Below are 24,032 nucleotides of genomic sequence, written 5' to 3' on the forward strand. Positions count from 1 at the left end.
AATATTCAAGCTCTGAGAATAAGACAAAAAAATGTTTTTCCTTCACTTTCTTGTCACTGTAAGCAAAAGGGCTCACAAAAGCTTTCTTCTACTACAAAAGACAGGCTAAAATAGAAGTTTTTGCAGTAGTATGACTATTCAGATTGTAATAATTGAAAAAACCTTCAACCTCAGTAAGAGACCTATTGTAGGGAATGAGTAGAGGAAAAACACATTTTTTCCCTTTTGCTTTCACATTTATTTACATTACTGAATTTATTTCCAAAGTGAGATTTCAAGGTCCTCCCAGCTCACACATGTCTCTCTTGCTTGGATTTTAGATCAGTTTTAAGTGATGAATTTCAGAACATAAAAAAATTTAACAGAGCCCTACAAAAGATAAATGGAAAACACATTAGGCAGCACAAAAGCCAGCTGCTGTAAGGCAAAGTCGAATGCTTGAAATAATGCAAAGCTCATTCCAGAATCTGATTTCTGAATCTTTTAAAACTTTTTGTTTCCCTCCTCTGTCAACAAATCCCCAAGATCCTCGTTTGTTCTTTATTTGCTTTGTATGGGAAAAAGAGAAAGGCAGATACGGGTATAAAGTCTTATTTCGTGAAGAACAGTGTTGGAAGATGCCTTTAAGATGTCTTTCTCCATGATGGAGCCTAAGACTAAATGCAAGCCCTGTAAGTATCATTATTTTCGCTAATGATACTTCACTGTTCCAGGGCCTCAAGAAAGCAATCAGTCTTTTTAATGATATTCTGTTACTGCCTAGCAAAATTACAAGCAAGACCAAAGATGCTGAAAGGACCTGACAACTAATTAAGACAATGCTACACTAATTTATTTACAGAAGCACTAGAAACCATCTCTTCCACCCAAAAAAGCCTTAACTTAAAATACAATACCACTCACTTTCTAGTACAGAGAAGTTGATCTTTTTTATTATTACAGCAGTTCTTCCCTTCCTCCAAGTAAGTGAGGCATCAGCATACATTTGCTATAGCCAAATACATTTGAAATAGATGATTAGATAACTGCAATCCTGAGAAAGGATATTTGGGCAATATGGCAGTTTGCTGGGTCTTTATATAACATAAAGAACAGATACCCCACATAATATTTTCCAACAGGAATTTCCCTTCATTTGGTTGTTATCAATCTGATTTCCGTAAGACAACTGCAGCTCCTCAGAAGTAGCTGTACAGGTGAGGTGAGTACAATTATACGTTTATTAGTAGGAATCCGTTTCAGCAGAAAAGAGAAGTTTTTAATTGCACGGCAACAAAGCTGCATACAAATCATGCCCCTGAACCGAGTCCTGGCAGTGCTTTTTTTTTTTCACCCTTTTTTTTTTGGGGGGTGGGGGGGGGCGTGGAAGGGGCAACGCCGCCTGGCTCTTTATCGATAAAGACACTGAACGCAGCATCAGGCGCGGCACAACCGGGCCCTCGCTTTGAGTAATTTTATATCCACGCTGCCAGCAGACCCCCGGCCGCAGCCGGGCCCGGCTCCACACGGCGCTCCCCCCGGCCCGAGCCGCCCACGCCGGCGGCCCACGGGCGACCGCCGCAGCCCCACGCGGGGGACCGACCCCGCTCCCTTCCCCCCCCCCCCAGGCCCGCACCCAGGGGAGGGGCGGCTGCCACCATCTTGTCAACCGCCGCCCGCCGCCGCGCGCCCCTGCCACAAAGGCAGCGCAGCGCCGCCGCCCCAGCGCCCCCTCCCCTCCGCCCCGACTTACCTCGAGGCGGAGGGAGGCGCCGCAGCCGCGCAGGAACTCGCGGATGTTGCTCAGGCACTCGCCCTCCGTGCGCGGCTCCGGGTACACCTGGAAGACAAGAGGCGGCCGGCTCAGCGCGGGGCGCGGCGCCCCCGGCCGCGCCTCCCCGCAACGCAACGCAACGCGCCGCCCTCACCTCCCGCTCCTGCTCCCGCTCCGCTCCCTCCGCAGGCGGCGGCGCCGAGCGCTCCCTCCGCAGGCGGCTGAACCGGGAAGTAAACACGGAGCACAGGAAATGGCGTGACAGGGCAGGCAGATGGACGGCGGCGCCCCGGCCCGCTCCGCTCCGCTCCCCTCGGCTCGGCCCCGCGGCGCAGCCTGCCCGGGCCCGGCCGATCAGCTCTGCGTGGAAACTCCTAAAGAGGTTTTAAGGCACCATCGGCCATTTGGGAAGGGGAGCCCGGGCTGAGGCGGGGGCACAGCCCCGCCTGCTGCCGCCGGGGGAGCAGCCCTCGTCGGCCCTGCGCTGAGGGAAAGGGGCGCCTCCCCCTTGGGGCCGCATCCTGCCCCGAAAAAAAGGAAACAAACAAACAAACAAACACACACACACACACACCCCTATTTTGTCATATAAAGGGAAAAGCAGAAGCCGCATAGTTGGCTCCTAACCTTCTGTGTGCTGATCATGCACTGACTGATCTTACTTCACCCTTTAATTAGCTTTATCTAAGGAAAAATATATATATATATATATATGTATTATATATCATTTTCTAAAGAGCTCAGCAGCAGAAAAATGTCAGTACTGAAGAGTTAATGATCTACCAGTTCCAACATCTAGTATTAATTATTTTCGCTTATCTCTAGTTTAACAAACTGCTGCAGTCTCTTGCTAGCCCTGAGAACAAGGAAGTTCACAAAGAGCAAAGCCTTGGTTGAACTTACAGAAAAAAAGCATTTGCCAATACAGCCATGTGCTCACTGTAGCTTTACTCATACTGACTTATAGTTCTGTCTTTCTCCTTAAAACATAGGACTGTATGCAGAAAAAGTTGCCTGCAGTGCCAGTAGCTTAATTTACCATAACTTAAGTTCTGTGCATGCATAAGCAATATTTCACAATAAATTCACTTATTTCTATGAAGCAGTTTACCAAACAAAATAATGCTCAAACCGAGAGTAAACAGACCTGCAGCCCTGAGCACACAGTTCTGTCTGAATGTGAAAGCTTAGCACAAAAGTGCACTGGAAGTCATTGGAAGTTAAGGTGGCAATGCATGACACTGCATCCTCTGATTACACGTTACATCAGGAAGGATGTTCTGTTAAATACACTCATCTGTCAGGACTACATGTGTCCACAACCATAATACACCTCCATATCACTTGAGACGTAACACAAGGTTGACTCCTTCTAAACACTGCATCAAGCTGAGACCAAGATAGTGCCTTCTCACATACAGTATCAAAGATATTTCTGACTTCTTGATACCACAAAAAATTAGTAAATACAACAGTATGACTGAGTGATCCCAGTACAATGAAATTTAAAACAAGCCACCATCGCCTCCTGAACATAAAATTCAGAAGGTATCAAAGCTGGTCTCACAACTGGAGAGGACCATAGAAAACAGCAGACTCCAGTAACTTTAGCTCAGGATCTAACCATGCCAAACAAGCAGATGAGTTTTAAATGAAGGCCACTCTTTATTGGTACAGTGTCAGCTGAAGGAGTTTCCTTTCCTCAAGCATGCACACACACACAACACAAACTCATTTTTTTTCAGTACTATGATAAACTGCTGTGGGTTAAAAATAGCTATTTTACTATACAGAAATGTAAACGAAGTTTCAAGGAAGTCCTGCATGAGTACATCAGCCCAAATGGGAATATCAGTATATTCAGAAAGGATACAAGTGATAGCAGAACCCTCCTGGAAACATGAACTTCATTCCTCTCACACTGGTTTTATGCTGATCATTTGTTATACTTCTTGATTGCTCTGACTCATTAACTTACCTATTAGCAATTCTAGTAAGAAATCTCAATATTTGCTTATCATTCCAATATCCACTGTAGAAAGATTTAAGATCTATATTACTATTCTTATGTATACACTTCTAGTACACTCCTCCTCCATATTACCATCCAGAACTTACACAATAATTATATAATTGCAATTTATATTACCTTTTTTTTCTTAAAATAATTATGTGCATAATGACTTCCTTTAATTACCTTTTTAGGTCATACTTCCTCATCCCTTTATTTCACCCACCACTTTTTTTCTTGGTTGCTTCTTCTACTTTATCAAGGCCTCTTTTCACACTGAGAAACCTTAAAACTACTTATAGTCCCCAAACAAGAATAACCTCTAACAAGAGCTCACTGTAAATCTAGAAATTTATCTTAAAAGAAACAAACTTGTCTCATAATATAATCAGGTATAAGGACTCTAACAGTCCTTATTCCCCAAATCCCTAACAAGTTCAGCACAGAATTCTGTAATCATAGAGACACAGACATGTGAAATGCTATCTCATAAAAGACTGCACCTTACCTGGAAATAGGCCAAAACAAAAAAAAAAGCTAAGTAGAGACACCTGATTAGAGGAAGAAAATAACTTCCAGTTATAGTTAAACTACCAAAAAAAACCTAGCCTTGCTAGGAGTCCCCTTTCAGATCTGGACGTTTAAAACACACATCAAATATATGTCATGGAAATTTCAGCCCTACCAAAACTCTAATGCATCTTTCCAGTTAAAAATCATCTTCCCTCAACAAAATAAACCAAAGTTCAGTAAATCTTTTAAAATGTTTTTTCTCTCACAAAATAAGAAAACACATTTCAGCAGTAAAACAGAGCTCTATCAGAGTGATGACACAAACAGGCTACATTTTCACAGCTCTGTGGGTACAGTGGCATTTTATTCAACAGAAGATAGGGGTCTATAGGTAAAGAATATAAAAATACCTGTGTATCCTGCTAGAAATTTAAAGAAAAGTATAATAAACCCATAAAAGAAGCAAATCCACCAAGTTATTTACCTGTGAGCTCTTAATATGATTCTGACAATCATATACTTAGAAACATAGGTGATCTGGGTAATAAACAGAACCTCAGTTAGAAGCTCAAACTTAATTTTAAGTGGAGCAAGCCATTGTTACCATCACACCTATAGTATCAGACATCCTTTACATAAAGTTATATGAAACTTAGAAGACCTGCCTCTCATAGGTAACATTTATAGCCTCACAGATTGTTCTGAATGTAATAGATTATAAATGCAAGCACACCACAAGCACGTATTAGTCTACCTGAAAAATGGCAAATACGTTTTTCATTATGCTAATTGATTTTCTAGAAGAGAGGATAAAGTAGGTAAAGTAGGGCTGTGATCCAAAATAATTTAATAAAAAGTAGGCTGTATGCACAGAAAGCCAACGAAAAAAAAAAGGTTACATATTTTCCTCCCCAGTGTTTATTTCATCCTCCTGCTAGCAAAGGCCAGCACTGCCAGTTCATTAATAGCGGCTGTCCTCTTATTACATGTCTATATGACTCGTAGTACAAAGAGGCCTCAGTATCCAACTGGAACCTCTATGTGCTACAGCAATACAAATAAAAAAGAATAATAGTAATTAGAAAAGACAGGAATTCCAGAGGGACCTGACAGACTTTTAATTAGGGATTGGGGCTCCACAGTGGAATTCAGAGAGACAAGTGGAAGGTAATGCACAGAGCAGCAACAGTTTAAACCACTAAGAGGACAGGTTCTGATTAAGATTTAACCTCTCAGGGAATAGTTCTAGAAATTACAAATAGTTTACGAGGACATTTATGCACTGTAACTATTAAGAAGAATACTTTATGCCATCAAGAGGAGATAGGGGATGATGCAGGATACAAATAGATGGAACCTAGCTAAATATTGCATCTGTTCTGATCCATTTAAATCTATGATTTAATCAACAATACCACATACATAAAAAGGGCACTGCAGAGACAATATCAAAAAAGTTTGACATTGGCTTTCTTAGAAAAAATTAAAAAGGCTATCATTATTTTATTGGACAGGGAAAGCATATGAAAAAATTAGAGGAATGTATAAAATAGCACATATATTTAAAGAAGAAAAAGGCAGTCCTTCGATTGTAATGAATAAATACCAGAAATGAATGAAAAGTAGAGGACTCACTTCTTCAACTACAAACATGAAAAAACTAGCTGTTTACTTATAATATATGATGAACAGGTTGACAAGATGGGTGAAAACTGAGAAGTTTATGAGGTTTTTGAAATATAAAATGGGATTTACCATGAAGGCAATGAGAAGAGACTGAATAACAGCAGGGCTACTATACATAAGTTTACAAAATCAATCAATCTAGAATGACATATAATATGTTTGACATGGTTTATTGTACAAGAAGACTATCACAATTACAAGAAGGCACTGACTAATATAACAGGTAACTACAACCAGTAGATACGTGCAGCAGACACTTAAGCATGTTTTGTTCAAGAGTACAACTGCTTGATTCTGACCAGTTCAAAGACTCAGCCTTCAAGCAGGCATGCTGGGGGGAACATCCTGTAAAGAGGCAACCCTGCACTTTAAAGAACTTTACAGAAAAATGACACCATAAAGGCATGTGCTGTAGGGACAGGGTGGACTAGTGTGCTGTCAATCTATCACAATGTTCCTGATCATTTCTCTTGTATACTGCTGATTCTGCCTGTAGTCTTTTACACTATATCTGTCTTACAACAGGAAACGTTTTTTTTCTCCAAGTTTTAAAACATCTTGTCCACACAACGTATTACTGTAATCTAATCAGCAAAAATACTATAAATGAATGGTATGGCAAAGCTATATAAATGGTCCTGTTTATCATATTCTGCACTACAGCAGCCACGTTTCAATTCCACAGCATCCCATCTCTCTGAATGGCCAAAGCAGAATGGTATCAAGGGCAACAGATTTTCTGGTGAACACAGTGGTACGGACCATCACTTGGGTGAACACCTCTACCACAAATGCTGCAGACCGAGGATTATCGCCAGAGTTCATGTTTAGGCTACGGATGAGATAAACACTCTCACCAGGAGAGGAAATCAGGAATTCTAACTCAGGCTGTGAAGAAGCAGGTGGTTCACCATCCAGAAACAACTGCAGCCTCCCTCGCTACCCCTTCTCCTAGCGGTATTAGCCTTCTGTCTGCTCTGTTACCTGTGCTTAGCAGTGCCCATCCCTTGGGACAGACACACTGATGCTGATCTCCTGCTCCATCTTCATTCCCACAGCACCTGCCCTCACAAATTTTATGAGGCAGGGATGTAAAAGAAAGAGAGAGATGAGACTGGTATACTCTACAGCCATGGAGGACATAAAATGTGTTTCTCTGTGAAATTCAAAAGAGAATGAGACATGTAGAGGGACATTGATCATGTCTACCACTAGGCATCTATCCTAGGTGCAGAGCTCCCTGCATGATCAATGAATACAGACACACTCAAATGACTGTATATGGAGTCCTAAGCTCTTACCAAAGATAGTACAGCAATAAGAACAGAAGTTGCAGCTACCTTTTGAAGGACTGTATCTTTCATGTCAGGAGGAGCATTCTGCCCTTGAACCCAAACACTTCATGTGTTGTGTATCTTGCTGATGACATTAGCAGTATTCTATATTTTAACTAAAATCATAGCTCAGGATTCTTAGTAAGATGCAGTTTTGCTTTAAATTTAAGCATATACAGAGAGCATCAGATCTTACAATGATACTATCTCTATGGTACTGTCACTCTTTAGTACTGACTTTTCCCAGCCTATAAAAACTACTACCCAAAACTTTTCAATAGTAACACATACAAAAATTATTGTGTACTACACACTTATATTTTGACATGAGAAAACTGTGAAAACCCAGCATCAGGTACAGACAGTGGAGAAGATAAGAGCTAGATCCAGGAAGAGACTTAAGCTCGTAGAAGTCTTGCACTAGACTGCCTGAATTTTACACTTCCAATGTTCATAAAAGAATCTGTCTAGGTGCCATGGCTCTCTGTAGAACACAAGGGGAAGATAAGTGCCTTAAAACAAGACATAAAATTCTCACATGCCAGGAAGGGTAGCCCTTGCTTGAAGCTAACAAGAGTTAACACAGAAAAAGGCAAGAGTAGAGGTTCTTCTGTGTTCTTGACATTACACTGGACTTTAACAGAGCAAGTCTCCATATTGCCCCAAACCCCAGTCATGTCCTAGACTTAGGAGGGCCCTTTGACTGTTCTCTCAAAGAACTCAACAGAGTAACCCCTCTAAGAAGTGGCAGACACCCAGTTTTTACAAAATTGCTCAGCATAGGGATTTCCAAGCCTCCTGTCCATCAGTGATGGCAGCAGCTCTGTATGGATCTATAGATCCCACTGCCTCACTCCATAGCCTTAAGTGAGTTAAGGCCACACATCTGAATCTCTTCTGTTGTATATCCTGTATCACCCCCCCAATCACTATGCCCCATCCTTTCATCTGCCGACCACCTTCACAGCCAGCAATTCCAACCCCAAATTCCAATCCATCATCTAGCTCTGCTCTTCTACCGATAACTTCATCTCACCCATCATGAACCCAGCACCCTTCCTTTACTTGCTGACCGGGCCACACCATCTCATCAGCCATATCTCCCCACTACTTTGACTTCCACCCTGTTACAGCACCTGGAACCAGAGGCACTTTGGCTCACTAAAAATTTCTCTAATGCTTTTAAATTTTCTGTTTATGACCAGAAAAGCCCACCTGGCTGATTTAGGCATCATGACGAGCAATCTGTATTCAAATGCACTGATGCTCTGCTTTAGCTGCTTCAGTCCTGTCTTAGAAATAGCCCTCAGAAACTAAGTTAAGCTAATACTGCTAAGTTTGGGAAGGAAACTTACAGTTAATATTTCAACTAGCTCTGTAACAGCATTGATAAATTGGTTGAGTCTTATACAAAAATTCAAACCATTTTTTTCCTTATTCTCCCCTGTAAAAACGATACTGTAAGACTGATACAACTGTTTGAACTCATCCTTTCAGATCTGCACATGTATTAAACACTGTTCATGAAAACAGTATGTACTTTGCACTGAAAGTGATGTACTTTCGCTACTTCCCTTGGACCCTGATCAAATTCCCATCAACGTTTCTAAGCTGACTTGCAGGAGTTGCTATTTGATCAAGCCCAAAGATACAAACCCAGTAAATTAGGGGTGTCATGACACTCTAGATAATATTTTTGTTTTCATTAGTTTCCATTATATTTTTGTATTTCACACAAAAACTGCATTAAGAAAATGTATGAAATTATATTAAGAGAATGCCAAGCACTTAAAATTCAGCAAATGCAAGATGGAAGGTTGCCTTTGCAACCATAATCATGATCTTTTTGTAGGTCCATCCTGTGAACTGAACAAGGCAGGAGTCCTATTGAAATACTATCATGTAAGTACGCATATTTATTCTATTTCACATATACATATAGGAAGGTCAAGTTACACTTGCCTGAGCAACCTTTTTTCTAGCATTTCCTATATTCTGAAAGCTTATATTCCTAAATCTCATGTTTTGGCTTACTTGCTTGCTATTTTAAAGAGAAAGATGAAATCATTTAATGTGCCACTATCACAAACTCCATGAGATATTATCAGAATCACATTGCTGAGACTGCTGAATTGCTACTCCAGGTGTGAGATTCAGGCAGTGGTTGCAGAGCACCTCTCTGAGCAGATATTTGGGGAAACCCATTTCCTGGCATTCCTCTGTGAAGGGAGCTTGGTGGGTAGGGATTTTGCACCCTTTCCCATGCAACCCTACAGTGTTTCCTGCACAATGCATAGTGTCACTGTGTTGATGTAGCATGAGCCTGGGCTCCAGGAGTCCAATCATTCAGGGTTTGTTTACACTGGAAGAGCTCTGCTGCTAAAGCTATGCTGGCACAGCTCCTCAGTGTGGATGTAACATATGCCAGAGAGGGAATTCCTCTGCCAGTCTAACTGTACCACTTCCCAAATGACATTAACATAGCCAACAAAAGCACGTTTCTGTCAGCACAGCTGCATCAGGGAGGAGGGGTGCTGGCCGAGGGAGGGATGGTGATTTTACTATTTTTTCCCTTTAAGTGTGTGAACATATCACATTAGATTACCACAACACTACAGTGGAGACTGTATTATGGGCAAGATGCCAAGATTTTCCTACAGAACTTGCAGAGGAGGAAAACAGAGACTTCGTACATTAGATCTGAACTGAGCTTCACAGGATAAGAGGGGTCTCTGCCCACCAAATATCCAAGGTCTGCAGTGAGGAACAGAGCTACGAGAACTTCTCACAAAAGCAGCCAACCACCTCACTTCGACTTTGCCGTGACATTCTGGGGCAATCATTGCAAATGCTTTATACTAAGAGATATGGGGAGAATCTTGCATTGCTCCACTGAGCAAAATGATGAAGAGTTCAGGAGTGTCACACTGGCTAAGGATCAGGGAGTAAAGCTCAGTCAGCCAAGCTAAAGTCCAGCCAGCGTGCAAGACTTGACGCGGTTTCCATCTTGCCAACTATAGTATTTTTGCAAGCCCTGTGGTGTTTGCTATTTTTTAAGGCTTCTTCTCTTCAAATCACAGGCATTGGGTAAAAATAAACTAAAACTGTAACTTAAGAAATATATGTATTGGATTCCCTTCAGAGGTTCAAAGCCACATTTTAAATACATGTACACATATACATATATATATAAATGCACACATTTATGTAGATATATAATTTGTACACTTCAATTTTAAAGCCAGATTTACAGTTTTTCTAAGGCTTGAATTACAACCTTAAGCATTTCCAATTGAATAATGTGGTGTGCTCCACTGCTAGCATGTTTTGGTAACCAGAGGGAGACTGCTGATGCCAACCTCGAAGCTCTTGCCTTTCCACACACAGATGCAGTGTGCTGAGGATGGTCTGGGTTAACAGCAGGGCTGCTGGAGGCCTAAGGAATTCCTTCTCTGCTGTCCCAATTACACACTGATGCAAGAAGAACATATCTAGCAACTGTGGAAAAGGCATTAAAGAGCGTGAGACCAACAAAACTAAATTTTCTTTCTGTATTTTTCTCACAAAAACAGTTTCATCATCAATAACAGTACTGATTTCCCCCTTCTCTCTGGGTCCGGCATATCCTTATTTAACTCGGTGTAGACCCTTCTGCATCCTAATTTTCAAGGAAGAACAGACACCAAACCCAGGTACAAGTCCTCTGCTTCATTGGCATACTCTGTTTCTCTGGGTAAATCAGTCATCCAGAATTATGAAACCAGTGAGTAAATGGAAGAGGCAACACTACTTTCCTTCTGTGTATCTGCTGCACTCCTGTACTCACAAAGTGAAAGGATTAATGTGCTAAGTTACAACTCCTTAACAGACCCAATGATCCCTTGAAGCAGCCAACAATAACACTGATGAGAATAAAATCTAATCTAGGAAAATACATGCTAAACAATTTTTTTCTGGCTAGTTTTCCAAGAGTGCTCTGCTAGCCCTCCAGGTACTTCCACCAGGCGTGTCAGGATGCACACGCACCAGGGCTCACTGAGTAGCCACAGCAGGCATAGCTGCCCAGCATGGATTACTCTTCCCAGAAGCACAAATAATCTCTTTGGGAGCCTGTATGCAAGGACTATTGCCGGGGGGGGGGAGCATATGGACATAAAAATGCAGATTTTGCTTCCTGTCTCCCAGGTCTAGTCCAATGACAATCTTTTGCTACTGCTGCAATACTGGTTTCTGCAATACCTCTTCCCTATGGATTTCGATGAGCAAAAGCAGGACAGTCTTTTGATTCAGCCAGGCATACCCCAGCAGCCTCGCCAGGGTCACAGGGGCAAAGCCATCCTGCCAGAAGCACTTCCCAAATTCAGACTGCTCACATGCCACCCGCCCCGGCAATGCCTTCTCACGAGTGACTGCAGTACCAGTAGTGGGATGCTCACCACGGTTTCTGAATTCTTGACAGTCAGCTCACAGCTGATGTTGCACTCTCTGTGAAGGTAATAGGTAATAAAAACAAGTGCTTGTTATTATTTCTAAGTCCCAAATACCTTCCTTTCCTTCTTTCTCTGCAAAGCTGGAAACACCACATTCAGGTCACATCCTCATCAACAGGACCAGAAACATTTTGTTCTGATATGTCAATGTGAAATCAGGGACAAGTGAACATAATTTGTTGAACTTTGTCAACACAACAAATGTTCATACCTATTGAGAGTACAAAGCTAGTGGGATAGCTGCCATACCTAACAGGAGGAATATGAGTCTTTTTACGTGTTTGTGCTCATTTAGAGCAACTCATTTGCCTTGAGTCATGAAGAGTTAATTTCTCCCTAAATTAAAATTCAGAGTATCTCTTTTGGCCAAAGACTTCAGACATTTAAAAGAGGAGAATGACATTAATATATTAGGTATTTTTTTAAAACATACTAATCTTTTCTCCCATCAATCCTGATGCTATATTTTTAACTGGCTAAATTAATATCAACTTTGCTGCCCAACCTCCAGTCAGAGAACAGTTTTGTTACAACTGTGTATTCCCCCCTGAGTCTTAGCCAGCAAGAGAGTTTTATTTATCTTCCTTAGGCCAGACTCACTCCGCTCCTCTCACGCATTCGTGATGCAGGAACAGTCAAAGGAAACGGCTGTGTTTTGGATCAACCTCCCACATGTAGTAGAGTAGCTTCTGGATTGTTTAATCTTACACTCAGCACAACAGTTGACGATGGTCTGTTCTGCAGAGGACAACCCCGGCGTGCTACGCTCCAGCCGCCCATCCAGCACAATTCCTCATCAGAGGGCTTCAAAGAGCAAAACCAGCCACTCTCACCCCCTGTAGCACCTCTTTCCCCAGCAGGACAGGGACCACATGGTGCCAAATCGCTGGGCAGAGGCTGGATTCCTTCCCTTCCCCCAGCACCTTTTCCTTAACATGACTCTTAACTGAATAAAGCTGTCCTCCAAATAGTGCTTTTTGTTGCAGAATGAAAGTACAACAGAACAGAACTTAATAGAGTGCAAAGTCTAATACGACAAGGAAAAATCCCGCTCTAGTTTTAATATCTATTTACAACGCCAAAAGTGGGTCAAACCGGTCTGTGATGGAAAAATTTATTTGGAAAATGATCTCTGCAATGAAAAGCATCTAAGAAGTGAACAACTGCACTGCAATGCTTGCACAGTGATCCTCTCCCATACCATCAAAGTAAATCAATTTCATAGTGGAGGGCTGAAATGCTGGAATTTGAAATCAGAGCCTTCCATTCAAGCAACTTGCAGTGCAGTTCTCTGTCCTATAAAACAGATCCCCGACGAGTGCATTTCAGTACTCTCTGCGCTTTAAAAATCTCTGTGCTTTAGAATACTGCCTTTTTTTTTTCAGTTTTGATTGGGGGGCTAAAGAGGGGGGTTGTTTTGATTTTTTTTCTTTTTACTGATTGTTCTTCCTTTGTTTCCTTCCCATATTCAGGATAAAGTTATCCAGCAGTGCTATCACACTACCGAACCCAACTATTTTGTTTTACTGTGTTATATTCTCTCTTGAAATGCAAAGGAATCATAATGATACCAAAGGGAAGCCAAAAAAATGAGAGAAAAATCTGTACTAATATTACTTTCCAAATTATTTTCATTCACCATTCTTGGAATCTGGTGAATTTAACACCTGTGTTTTGTTGTTGTTCAAGATGTATCACGAACTTAATATAAACAGATTTAGTCAAAATTTCCTAACAAGTTGCATATTATTCTGCACAAAAATGGTGTACAAATATACAGCAAACTAAAGGAAGAACATGCTAACCAGCCTTGAAATCCACTTTTTTATCTACTTAAGGAAAATCTGTTTTTTGACCTTCAAGTGTTCTATTCCTTTTATGGTCACACAACCTCTATTTATTAAAATTCTTTTACTAATTACTTTCAGGGTGCCCAGAGGCTTTAGAAGGACAAAATGCCAAATAATGTATTACTGCATTACTGTACATACAGAATCCTCTTTCAAAACAGTTTTTAAAAAGAAAGAAATTTATTGCATTTTCTAAGAAGCATCTTTGAAGAAACCTTAATAACCTTTCTTTCTTCTTTATAATTTGTATTATTTATGTCCTATTCGGTTTTAGTTGCTACAGTGTATTTACAGGAAAATCAGCTGTGCTAGTCTTCAAAGAGTTAGTCTGCTCACATCAGATATTTATAGAAAGTTATGATCTTAAATAATTTTGAGAACTGAAGCAGCCTCAATTTGTGGACTCAACTTTGCATCCTGAAAACGTACAGTTCAAACTGGACACTTTTGAAGTCAGTTGCACTTAGAGTTCAAAAATGTCCAGTACAAACTGTAGGCTTTCAGAATGAATAAAGAATAAAGGGCTTATACTTAAAATACATCCAGTACAAAAAAAATACTACATAAATGGAAAGTAGTAGCAAAAACGGCATTGAAAAATAACAGAAATACAAGGAGGGATGTGTTATCCATTTTTATTAGCCACCCCCCCCAAAAAAAAAAAAAGAAAGTATTATAGAGAGCAGCTGTCTTTTCTGTCTTTCAGTCTCCCACCTATCATTATGCGCACATGTTCTGGATCTACAGAAAGATAATCTTCACAAAGTTTGAGCAGAAAATGAGTTCACGAGTCCCTTGGAGGTGTCTGAGAATTAGAAAAGGCAGCGTGAAAGGCGCACTAAAACAAATACAATTCTCCTCACAGATATAAGCAAACCCCCTAAATTTAACTAAACCAGAGCCTGAGGGGAACAGGACCATGGACTAATGCAGGTTGGCCGGGGCCGTGGGCAGGCCCTGGGTGCAACACCCTGCCCCACGCAGCGCTAGCTCCGGGAGCTCAGAGGCCACAAAGCCCCAGTTTTCATCTCACCACCCACTGAAGCAAGCCACCTTCCCACCTCAGCTGCCGTCCCAGCCCACATGCAAACCCTCCTCTCTGCACCACAAGGTCCATTAAGGCGCAGATGGCCAGACCCCAGTAAGCCTCCAGCACAGACCCACCGACAGCTCCTGGCACACCACATTGGGAGCAGGGTAGGCTGGGGGAAGCTGTGCCCCTGCACAAACCCTCCTCTGGCTCGTGTCATAAAGAGATCCCTACCTGAACATCAAAGACGTTAGTTACTCTGATAGTAAAAAAAAAAAAAAAAAAAAAAAAAGTGAAATTTTCATTAACAAACTCATTTACATTAAGAAAGCCATGCCTAATTATACTCCACTCAGAAACGTATATCAAGTTGGCAAACACTACTCAAACACTATTCTATTCGCTTACTTCCATCATGCTCTCTTTAATTACTTTGTCATACAGAATAGCCTGCTTCCCAAGTTGAGTTCGGGGTCCCATTTTACTAGGCTTGACATCCACATGCAGGGAAACACTTTTTCTGCCCCAAAGACTGGAGTCCAAAGCACTTCAAGAAGTTGCACACAGAGGACTAGTAAGATATTGTGCTGAGACTCGGTTTTGTTAAGACTTGGTGCTAACCAGACAAGAGTGAGCCTAGGGAAAGGAAGCCCCGAGGGACCTGGCCTTTGCAGCTGGGGACCCCTGCTCAGGTAGCTGAGATGACTCAGGTGGCTCCAGCCCACAGCCCCACATCCTCCCTGCTGCCAGATATGTCACCTCGGGCAGTTGAAAAGGACATTTACTCACTTCAGAGCTGCAGTTTGCAGGGTACTGAATGAAATAGCATTTTGCACCTGCCCCACCAGAGCTGTGAGCGCCCCAGGAGCAGATACGTGCCTCCTCCAGCTCTGTTACACAAACTGCAATTCCTGCGCAGAGCAGCAAACAGCAGTGGCTTTGGGTGGCCCAGCTGGCTCCACCTGTCACCCTGCAGGAGCCCGAGTCACCCACACTCCCCCTCTGCAGCCGATATGCCATGTTTGCTCCTACCGCTTGGATCCATCAACACCACTGTGGGCTCCCCAGTGGTTTCTCAAGTCCCATATAATCTCTGAGTTAGCTTGCAAATTTTTGGGGGCAGGAACAGCCTACTCAATGCAGGACAGTGAGATCTCTATTCCAGACCAAGATCTCTGGGCTACAGTACAACACAAAACAACCACCACTTCAGGACAGAGCAAATTCAAGAACTGAACTGAGATAGCCAAAGCCAGGGCTGCGTCCAATGCCCTAGTTAGCTCAACGTACTGGTTTTCAACTTTGTGGGTCAGTGGGCTACTTTAAAAAGAGCCACCAAACATAACAAAAACCCACTGTCAGCAGGCTTAAATGCCTGTAGTGGCAAGGTCTGCAAACTGAGAAAGTTGAAAAATACGGTATTATTTTCAGGCAAGGAATTTTCCCATCAACATACCAGATGACCTTCGTTCATCTTCTCCTCACTACCTTGTATGGTTCAAAAGGAAAGTTTTGCCAATATACGCAGTTCAAGTGCATATATTACGGGAAAAAAAAATAACTGGGATGTACATTACATGGTTGAACGCTTCCTCCAGCGGGCAGGACGAAAGCTGGGATGCTGAGCCCCGGTGAGACAATTGCATCATTCCCAATGCTGAGGCACAGTATCAAAAAAGTCAAAATTCTCTATATCAGAACTACAGAAAAAGAATTATCTACGTATATATAATACATGAAATGTACCTGATATACTATAGTTTTTCAAACACAACACAGAATAGAACTGCTGGAGGAGGGTGTTTTTTTTTTTCCCCAAATCTGAAAAGGACGAGTTTTTCCTGCTACAACGCACTAAAGGACCTAAATAATTCTGAAACAGCCTGCATGCAAACTAAGCTGGGTATCATAAAATATCCCTCCAGCATCGGAAGGGACGAGCGGAACCGCATCCCAAGTGCGGCGAGACGCTGACTGTTCCAGCAGTTGGCGGAGACAAGTTTCCAGCCGGCTTTATAGCACCGGCAGGAAAAGAAAGAAAGAAAAAAAAAATCCAATCTCAAAAATACACATTCAAATTCAAGAGCGAGGGCTTCATAATAAAGAGTGAAGCTTGGCGGGGATTTTCGGAGGGTTTTTTTGTCGTTCCCCCCCCCACACACACACACCGCGTGAAACACTTGAAAATCCTGTGGCTGGGGAGGGAGGGAGCCCTTTTTCGGGGAGGCTGTTCGCACCCCCAAGCTGCCCGGGCCCCGCGCCGCCGCCGCCGCCCGGGGCTGAGCCTTCCTCGCCCTCCTCCTCCTCCTCCTGCTGCCCGCCAGGACGTGGTGCTGAGCCGCGACCCGCCGCGCCCCCCCCCCCGGCAGGTCTCCCCGCGGGGGCCGCCGCCGCCGCGGCCGGGCTCGGCGCCGCCGCTGCCTTCCGCGCCCGCGGGGCGAGGCCGGGCCGGGCCGGGCCGGGCCGGGCCGGGCGCGGCCGCACAAAGGGCGGCGCGGTGCCGCGGGGCCGGGCAGCGGCACTTACTTTCTCGATGGTGCCGGGGAGCAGGCGGTCCAGCAGCCTGCACAGCACCACGCCGTCTTTCAGAGACGACTGCAAAAATCCCTCCGGGTCCGCGATGGTCTTTTTGGGCGACTCCAGCACGCCCAGGGTGATCAGCCACGTAACGGTCTGCTCCGCTGAATTCATGGCCGCGGCCAGCAGGAGCGGCGCTCCGGCGAGCGGCGGCAGCGCGCCGCCGAGCACGCGCTCCGAGTGCTTTATTATTATTATTATTATTATTATTAAATGTTGTGTGGATGCTCCCTCTCTCACCCAACCCGCTCTTTTTTCCGGGCCGCGTCTTCACGCCGAGGCCGCGACGGCCGGCGCTGCCCCCGCCTCCCCCATGTGAATGCAGATGACGACGCCCCGCGCCCGGGCGGCCCGGCCCGGCCCGGCCCGGCCCGGCCCCGCCGCCGCCAGACGCCCGCGAAGCCGCAGTGCCGCCCCCCGCCGCCGCCCCATGACATCACCGGCGGCGGCGGCGGCGGCGGGGGGCGGGCGCCGAGACCCCCCCCCGCCACCCACCGACCCCCCCCCGCCGCCGCCGCCGCCGCCGCCGCCGCGGCGCTGCCCCCTAGCGGGGGGCGCCCGAGCCGCGGGGGGGCCCCGGGGTCCGCCGCAGCCCCCGGAGCACCAAGGAGAAGTCACCGGCTCCCCCATCCCAGGCAAACGGTCCGGAAGATAGCACAGATATATAAATAAATACGCAAACAAACAAAATAATTAACGAATTAATTAATAGGTAGATAAATAAAGCGGCTTCCCTCGTAGGCCGAGGGCGAGCGCTTCGGTAAGATCTCCTCCACGCCTGCTGGTCCGCTCGCGCCGCGGGACACGCGAGCGGCGAGGCCGAAGGCTCCGGCGGCCCACGGCAGCTGCCGCCCCTCGCCGCGCTCCTCTCCAGCCGTCGCGCCCGCGGCTCCCTGCCCCGTGTTTCACCGGCTCACTTTCCACGAGTTTCCGCCGTCCTAGTTTACGGCACCGCTCGGGAAGCTGATGTAAATGCTTAGAAATATTGGGAAGGGTGATCCGAGAGGACCGGTTAAAGCATCAGCGTCCTTTCTGCTTTTGCTCCGGAGAAACCCGTTCCTTAAGGCTTTGCTCAGACAAGATCCCGTTCGAAATGGGTGTTTTGCTGTGTTAAAAGCAGCCGTGCGTTGCCCAGGCGAGGCAGAGCCTCTCTGCCGCCGTGAGCATCGCCGCCGTGGCACGTACGCTGCGAGACGTGATGCAGCCGCAGCTGAGCTGCCGCCTCCCCCTGTTCGGGCTGCGTCCACGCCGGCCCGCCACCGGTTTGCAAAACTGTGCTTGCAACCGCGCTAGACAGCGCGTTTTCAACCCAGAACTGTTTTCTCTGGTTTTGCAGTCATATGCGAAGTATTACCGCCTGCGCGTACTGCTGCGGGTTCATCCAGCTTGGCTTTTATATGGCCTGGGAAACAGCCGTACCGGCTTACAGGGTAGCTCTGCGGGTTCACTGTGCCCTCTCTGACTGTGGGCCAGCACCAGCTGCTTCTCCTTTGCCTTTGCATTTGACATGAGATGATCTGACCCCAAGATTAAGTCTCCTGATCTGTAATACATGCAGCTTTCATTAAACTCTGATGCATAATGCGTAATAGTGCTTCCAAAATTTGCTATTCTTTTGAAACTTCTGCTTTCCTCTGTGCCCTTTAAGGACATATTTTGAGTGAAAGCTTCCTAACAGCTAGTTGTTTGGCTACTGGTAAAAGGATGGCAACAGCACAGCTGTTCGCTGCAGTCCCTGAGCAATGTGGATGGTCTAACTGGAACACTTGGAAACAAACTTGCCAACAGCAGAGGAATCGTTCTCAAATCTTCAGAGGAAAAAAATGCTCAAAAGATCTAGAAGCATGCCAATGTCTTCCCAGATTCCTTTCTTCTCAAACTTTCCCTGTATCTAATAAAAAAAATTAAAACTTTCCCATCTCTAAGGCATCTAATGCAGACCATCCATATACTCTTTGCACTGCTTGCTTGTTTTAACTCTTTCCTCCTGCGTGCCTCAGTCCTGCCTACTTACACTGCAAGCTCCTAGGACTGACCACTATTTTGCATCTGCATCATCTAGCACAGGGAAACCTATATCGCAGTGGGAGGTTTCAAGTAACACAAATGATAAAACATATGGTTATTAGTATTTTTTGCTCCTTCTCCTTTCTTGCTTGCTTCACCACTAAGGCTGTCCTGATTATTATATGTCCTAAATTTGGTCCCACTTTTGCTTCAAAATAATTTGCAAGCTTATAGTAAATTTTGTTTACGCGTACCTTATGATAACATTTAAGCTATCTAAAAGCCTTCTGAAGGCATTGAAACTCATGATTTTTTACTTCCTTTTTCCATAAGCCAATTTTTAAATATGTGCGAAACTGAAAAAATAATTTTGGTATTGAACTCATACAAACAGGATAGGAATGGACCACATGTAGGTTTAAGAAGCTTGCAGGTCTTAAATCTCTTTGAACAAGCAAGAGCGTCATATTTTGATTTTGGGAGGGAATTAATAATACCTGGGTCCCTTTTTGAACAAAAGAGAAAGAAATGCATGAACCAGATTTGGCAGAGATCTAGTAGATTTTAGAACGCCTCATCTTCAGTAAATAAAGATTTGACAATCTCTTTGGACTTTCAAAAGCTTTTGTCATACTCTTACAAGAAGTTACTAAGGAAACTAGATAGTCATGAGGTAGAAGGGAAATTCTGCTATGGATCGGAAAGTGGTTGAAAGGCAAGACATCCAGCAGAAATAAACTGGCCATTCTCAATTTGACAAAAGAAATTAAGACCAGCACTATTTCCTGTATTTTATATTATATATTATTTATTATATATATTATAATATATATATAAATATCTATATTATATGTTTATAAGTATAAAATGAGTTGTCAGTAATATTTGGCACTAACTGAAAGTGCTCAAGTGGAAATTGCACTTCTACATTTTTATTTGGTCTCTTAGCCCATGAGCAATGTTTTTTTAGAGCAGGGAGAAAAGAAAGAGAGAAAGGAAATAGCAGGTGAAGAAAGCTTCTGCCTCATTTTGGATTCGTACTTCCCATTTTTCGTTTTCAGTTATTAATACCTCTTCTGTCTGCTTTCAGAGCAGCAATGAGATGCTTTAGTCAGATATGCAGCCCTCTGCTTTTCTCATGCCAAAGCAAGGTCAGGACTTCGATGGGCAGGAGATTCATTAACTCTCAGTCCAGCTTAAAAAGAAATTGCCTTGACAGTCAGTAATTAGCCATATAGGGGTCATACTGGATCAATCACTATTCTGGGATTCCTGAGCAATATGTAGTTATCTCCGTAGCTTTAGCCTAGGGACGTTTATATCCCTCTGAGAAAAGCCTCACCCCAACAAAGCTTTTATATTAAGCTCAGAAATATATTGCCTTGTCTAAAGATGGTGTTTCTGAACTCGGGAAGCAGCTCCCTGAGCAGCATGGTACCAGCAGAGGTTAAGAAGCAGAAATACAGAGCAGAGCAATGTGGTAGATGGATAAAGCCACACAGTCACATGCCCTCGGTTGCCACTGCAAACAGGAGGCTGCTGCCTCTGCCGAAGTGAGGGGAGGCTTTTTGAGAGCCTTCTGCATCTCCTCCCAAAAAGTAACTAAAGGAGTGCAGAAACCTGCAGCAGGCACAGAGGCGGTCAGCCAACATGAACATCTCTTCTCCCAAAACAACCAGCTTAGCCAAGGGGCTAAGATTACGCTTTCCTATAGCTTAAACCATGCCTTGTTTTCTAGTGAGTGCATGGAAGAGGGAGAGGCAAAGGAAGTAATACAAGAAGAGGATCATTCAAATAAAATAAACATGAAAGGAAAAACAGATAGGAGAGATGAGTGGAAAAAGAGGACAAGTGAGTCAATTATTTAATCATCTGCAAAGTGCCAAAGTGTTTTAATAGGCAGGTGCAAAAAGTTCTGGTCCTGAGAAGCTTGTCAACCAAGCATAAACAAACCTTTTCATTTTTTTTTTTTTTTAAAAAAATAAGGTACCTTACAGAGTGCAGCTAAAGTGCTAAGGCAGCAACACAAACATGGGACTTTCAGAGTCAGTATTTGGCAACAGGACACAGGCAGTGTGAGGCTCAGGTGCCTGGGAACTGGGAGTGCAGCTCCAGGGCAGTGCTACAGGTGGCCAAGCAGCATGGAGAGGCTTAGGCAGCTGCGATGGAAGTCACACATGTGCTGAGTGCAGAGATGCCCAAGCCAGCCCTGATAAGAAAATACAAAGGAAAAAGTGCCTCTGCACATCTCTGTCTCATGGGGGCTGCAGGCCCCTGGTTCGGGGTGCAGGGAAAACAGGGCTGTATGAGCACGGTTAGAGCTTTTCACTGTGAGAGAAAAGCGCCAGAGCCCGACTCCCAGCTTCATTTCCAATACACATTTGCCAGCTCTCCCCTTAAAGTAGTGCAGCCACTACAGGTGAAATCTCACCTCTGGCACCATGAAGCACCTGCGCCTGACTGACCACGTGGCCACCTTCAACAGGAAAAAATGAAGCATCTCCCCCGAAATATCCAAACCTCTTCCTGGACTACGATTTCAAACCTCTAGGGCATCTGGCTCGCTTGCTCTACTTCCTGGGCATGTGCTCTTGCGGTATATGCAAAAGCAGAAACACTTTCAGCAGGTCTTTATTTTAAATCAATGCAGCCCATTAACATCATGCTGCGACTGAACTCAGAGTCTGGGGTGCTGCCAGATCCTTAGAAATCTTAGTCTTAACAGTCAAAAGTCTTGTTAATGTCTCCTTCACTTTGTAGGGCAACTAAGACAACTCTGTGTGTTGAAGCTTTATCACGCTCCTAGGTCCTTTTGTAGCTTTTATCCTGGCTACGGTCTTAAGATGGAAGTATCTGCAGAGTCCCCTGGCAAGCCTGTGATAGTCCCAAATGTAGCTCTGCGTTTGTGCTCCTGAGAGCCTCAGTTCAGCAGCTAACATTGCCTTTGTCTTCTACGGGCAATTCAGGATAATGACATTGATCGGTTATATTCTTTATTCTTTCAGAATTCAATAATAAGCATCTCTGCTTTGGACAGATGTTTTGGACAAAAAGATGGCCCTTGCCGTGAAAGGCTTAGTCTAAATCACATGTGAGAGAAGATGAAGGATAGACCAGAGAAAGGAAGAAATGAAGAAGGGCAGTAGTTGCAATGTGTGCAGGCACATATTGGCTCCCTTTATACCTGTGCAGATCTTATCTTTCAACTCAGACAGATTTATTACAAGGTCGATTTTAACTGCAATTTTGTAAGCTTTTATTCACACCTAATAAGGACTGAGAAAGAAATGAAGGACAGGAATTGAATAGCTAGAAATGGTTGAAAATATTTTGAATTTAAACCAAAAAAAGGAGGTAAGTTTTTCAGGGTTTTTTAATGTGTGCACACTCAAGGGATGGTAACTGCCAAAATTTGCACTGTATTTTGTGAGCATGAGAAGGAAAACATATTTTTTTTAGCATTGCAGACTGGGAGGAAGCAAATCAGTGGTTCCCCTGGGGAAGGTCTGGGGGAAGGGAAATTGGCAGCAAGTCCCATAGTTTCAGGCTAGTCATAGAAAAAGCTGTGTCCTGTAAGCTGAAATGTCAGAGGCAGATCCCCAGCTGGCAGAAGCTGTCACAGCTCCCTTGAAGTTGATGAACCTGCAACATTTTTTTTTAAACAGCATGCTCTAGAACGTTAGCTATGAATTCTGTTTATGGACCATCAACATGACCAGCCATAAAAAGAGCAAATTGGATTCCAGTATATATCTGATGAAGAATTTGGGGCAGAGTAAGGGAAAAATTTTTACAGAGTCATTAGTAAAATCTCATTTCAAATATAGTAGGGAGACTTGGACACCCATGTTCAAGAAAAATTAAATTACACTGAAACAGAGTCATTAGAAGATTGGAGGTGATCATATGAGAGCTTGGCTTGTTTAGCCTAGGAAAATAAAGACTGAGAAAAGGGATATGACTACTGTCTGTAAATACATGAGTGAGTAAATATTGCAGGTAGACAAGAGCTATTTAAGCTTATGGACAATGCTAATACAAGAACAAATAGATATAAACAGGTCCTGAATAAATTTATACTGAAAATTTCAAAAAGATATTTGATTCTTCTAGCCATTAAGATTTTTAAGTGCTATTCCAAAGGAGTAGTGGGGTGAGTAACCCAACAGTTTTTAGAAGGGAGTATATGAATGAATCAATGTGGTTATATGACCAACAGTAGTAGTAGGGACTGGACCAGTCCCAGTTGCTCGGCAGACTATACTCAGCAGAATTTCCATGATGCCAACTAGAAGCTAAGTGGGCCATTCATTTTTCATCATAATAGATGATGTTTAGTGTAAAAAGTCAAATAAACAGAACCACAGAACACAGAACAGTCAACACAGAACCACAGTCAAAGCTGTTCTTTCACTCAAAGTGAATGCTAATGATACTCGTTTACTGCTACATGGTAAATTAGGTTAAGGGAAGAAAAACCCTTTCTCTGACACACAGACCCCTTGAGTTGGAAGGTACATATGGTGCTCCTGGCGTGTATTTTGTAGAGCTTTTTCTATTAATATTTTTCAATCCTATAAAAGTTTGCTACAGATCTATGCCAGTTTTGTTTTTAAAAATACAGTCATCACCAGAGTGAAGTAGGGTACTGCTACCGGAATATCCTGTCCTCTTCACCTTGCTCCGAATCCTTGGCTGCAGGCAGATAGGGGTTTCTGAAGCACAGAAGCATGAAAGTGCAATGCACAGGCTGCAGGGGAGGCTGGGGAGAGAGCACAGAG

At 43.8% G+C, this 24,032-nt stretch overlaps 1 protein-coding gene across 3 annotated transcripts in view; it reads right to left on the reverse strand.

Moving 5' to 3' along the window:
* The window catches only part of ARHGEF7 (Rho guanine nucleotide exchange factor 7), a 131,575-nt gene extending 114,202 nt beyond the window's left edge, over window positions 1-17,373 (reverse strand). For 2 of the 3 annotated variants that reach the window (XM_062601687.1, XM_062601688.1), the window contains exons 1-2: window positions 17,194-17,373; window positions 1,733-1,819 (exon numbers count right to left, since the gene is read on the reverse strand). In XM_062601687.1, the coding sequence (XP_062457671.1) occupies window positions 1,733-1,819; window positions 17,194-17,358 (252 nt within the window). In that variant the 5' untranslated portion in view covers window positions 17,359-17,373. Of the gene's footprint in view, window positions 1-1,732; window positions 1,820-1,907; window positions 1,971-17,193 lie in introns of those variants that run through there. The other variant, XM_062601689.1, reaches the window with a different exon arrangement.
* Between the last annotated feature and the right edge of the window lie 6,659 nt (window positions 17,374-24,032).

The sequence above is a fragment of the Rhea pennata genome, chromosome 1 (assembly GCF_028389875.1).
Source record: "Rhea pennata isolate bPtePen1 chromosome 1, bPtePen1.pri, whole genome shotgun sequence".
Classification (NCBI taxonomy): Eukaryota; Metazoa; Chordata; class Aves; order Rheiformes; family Rheidae; genus Rhea; species Rhea pennata.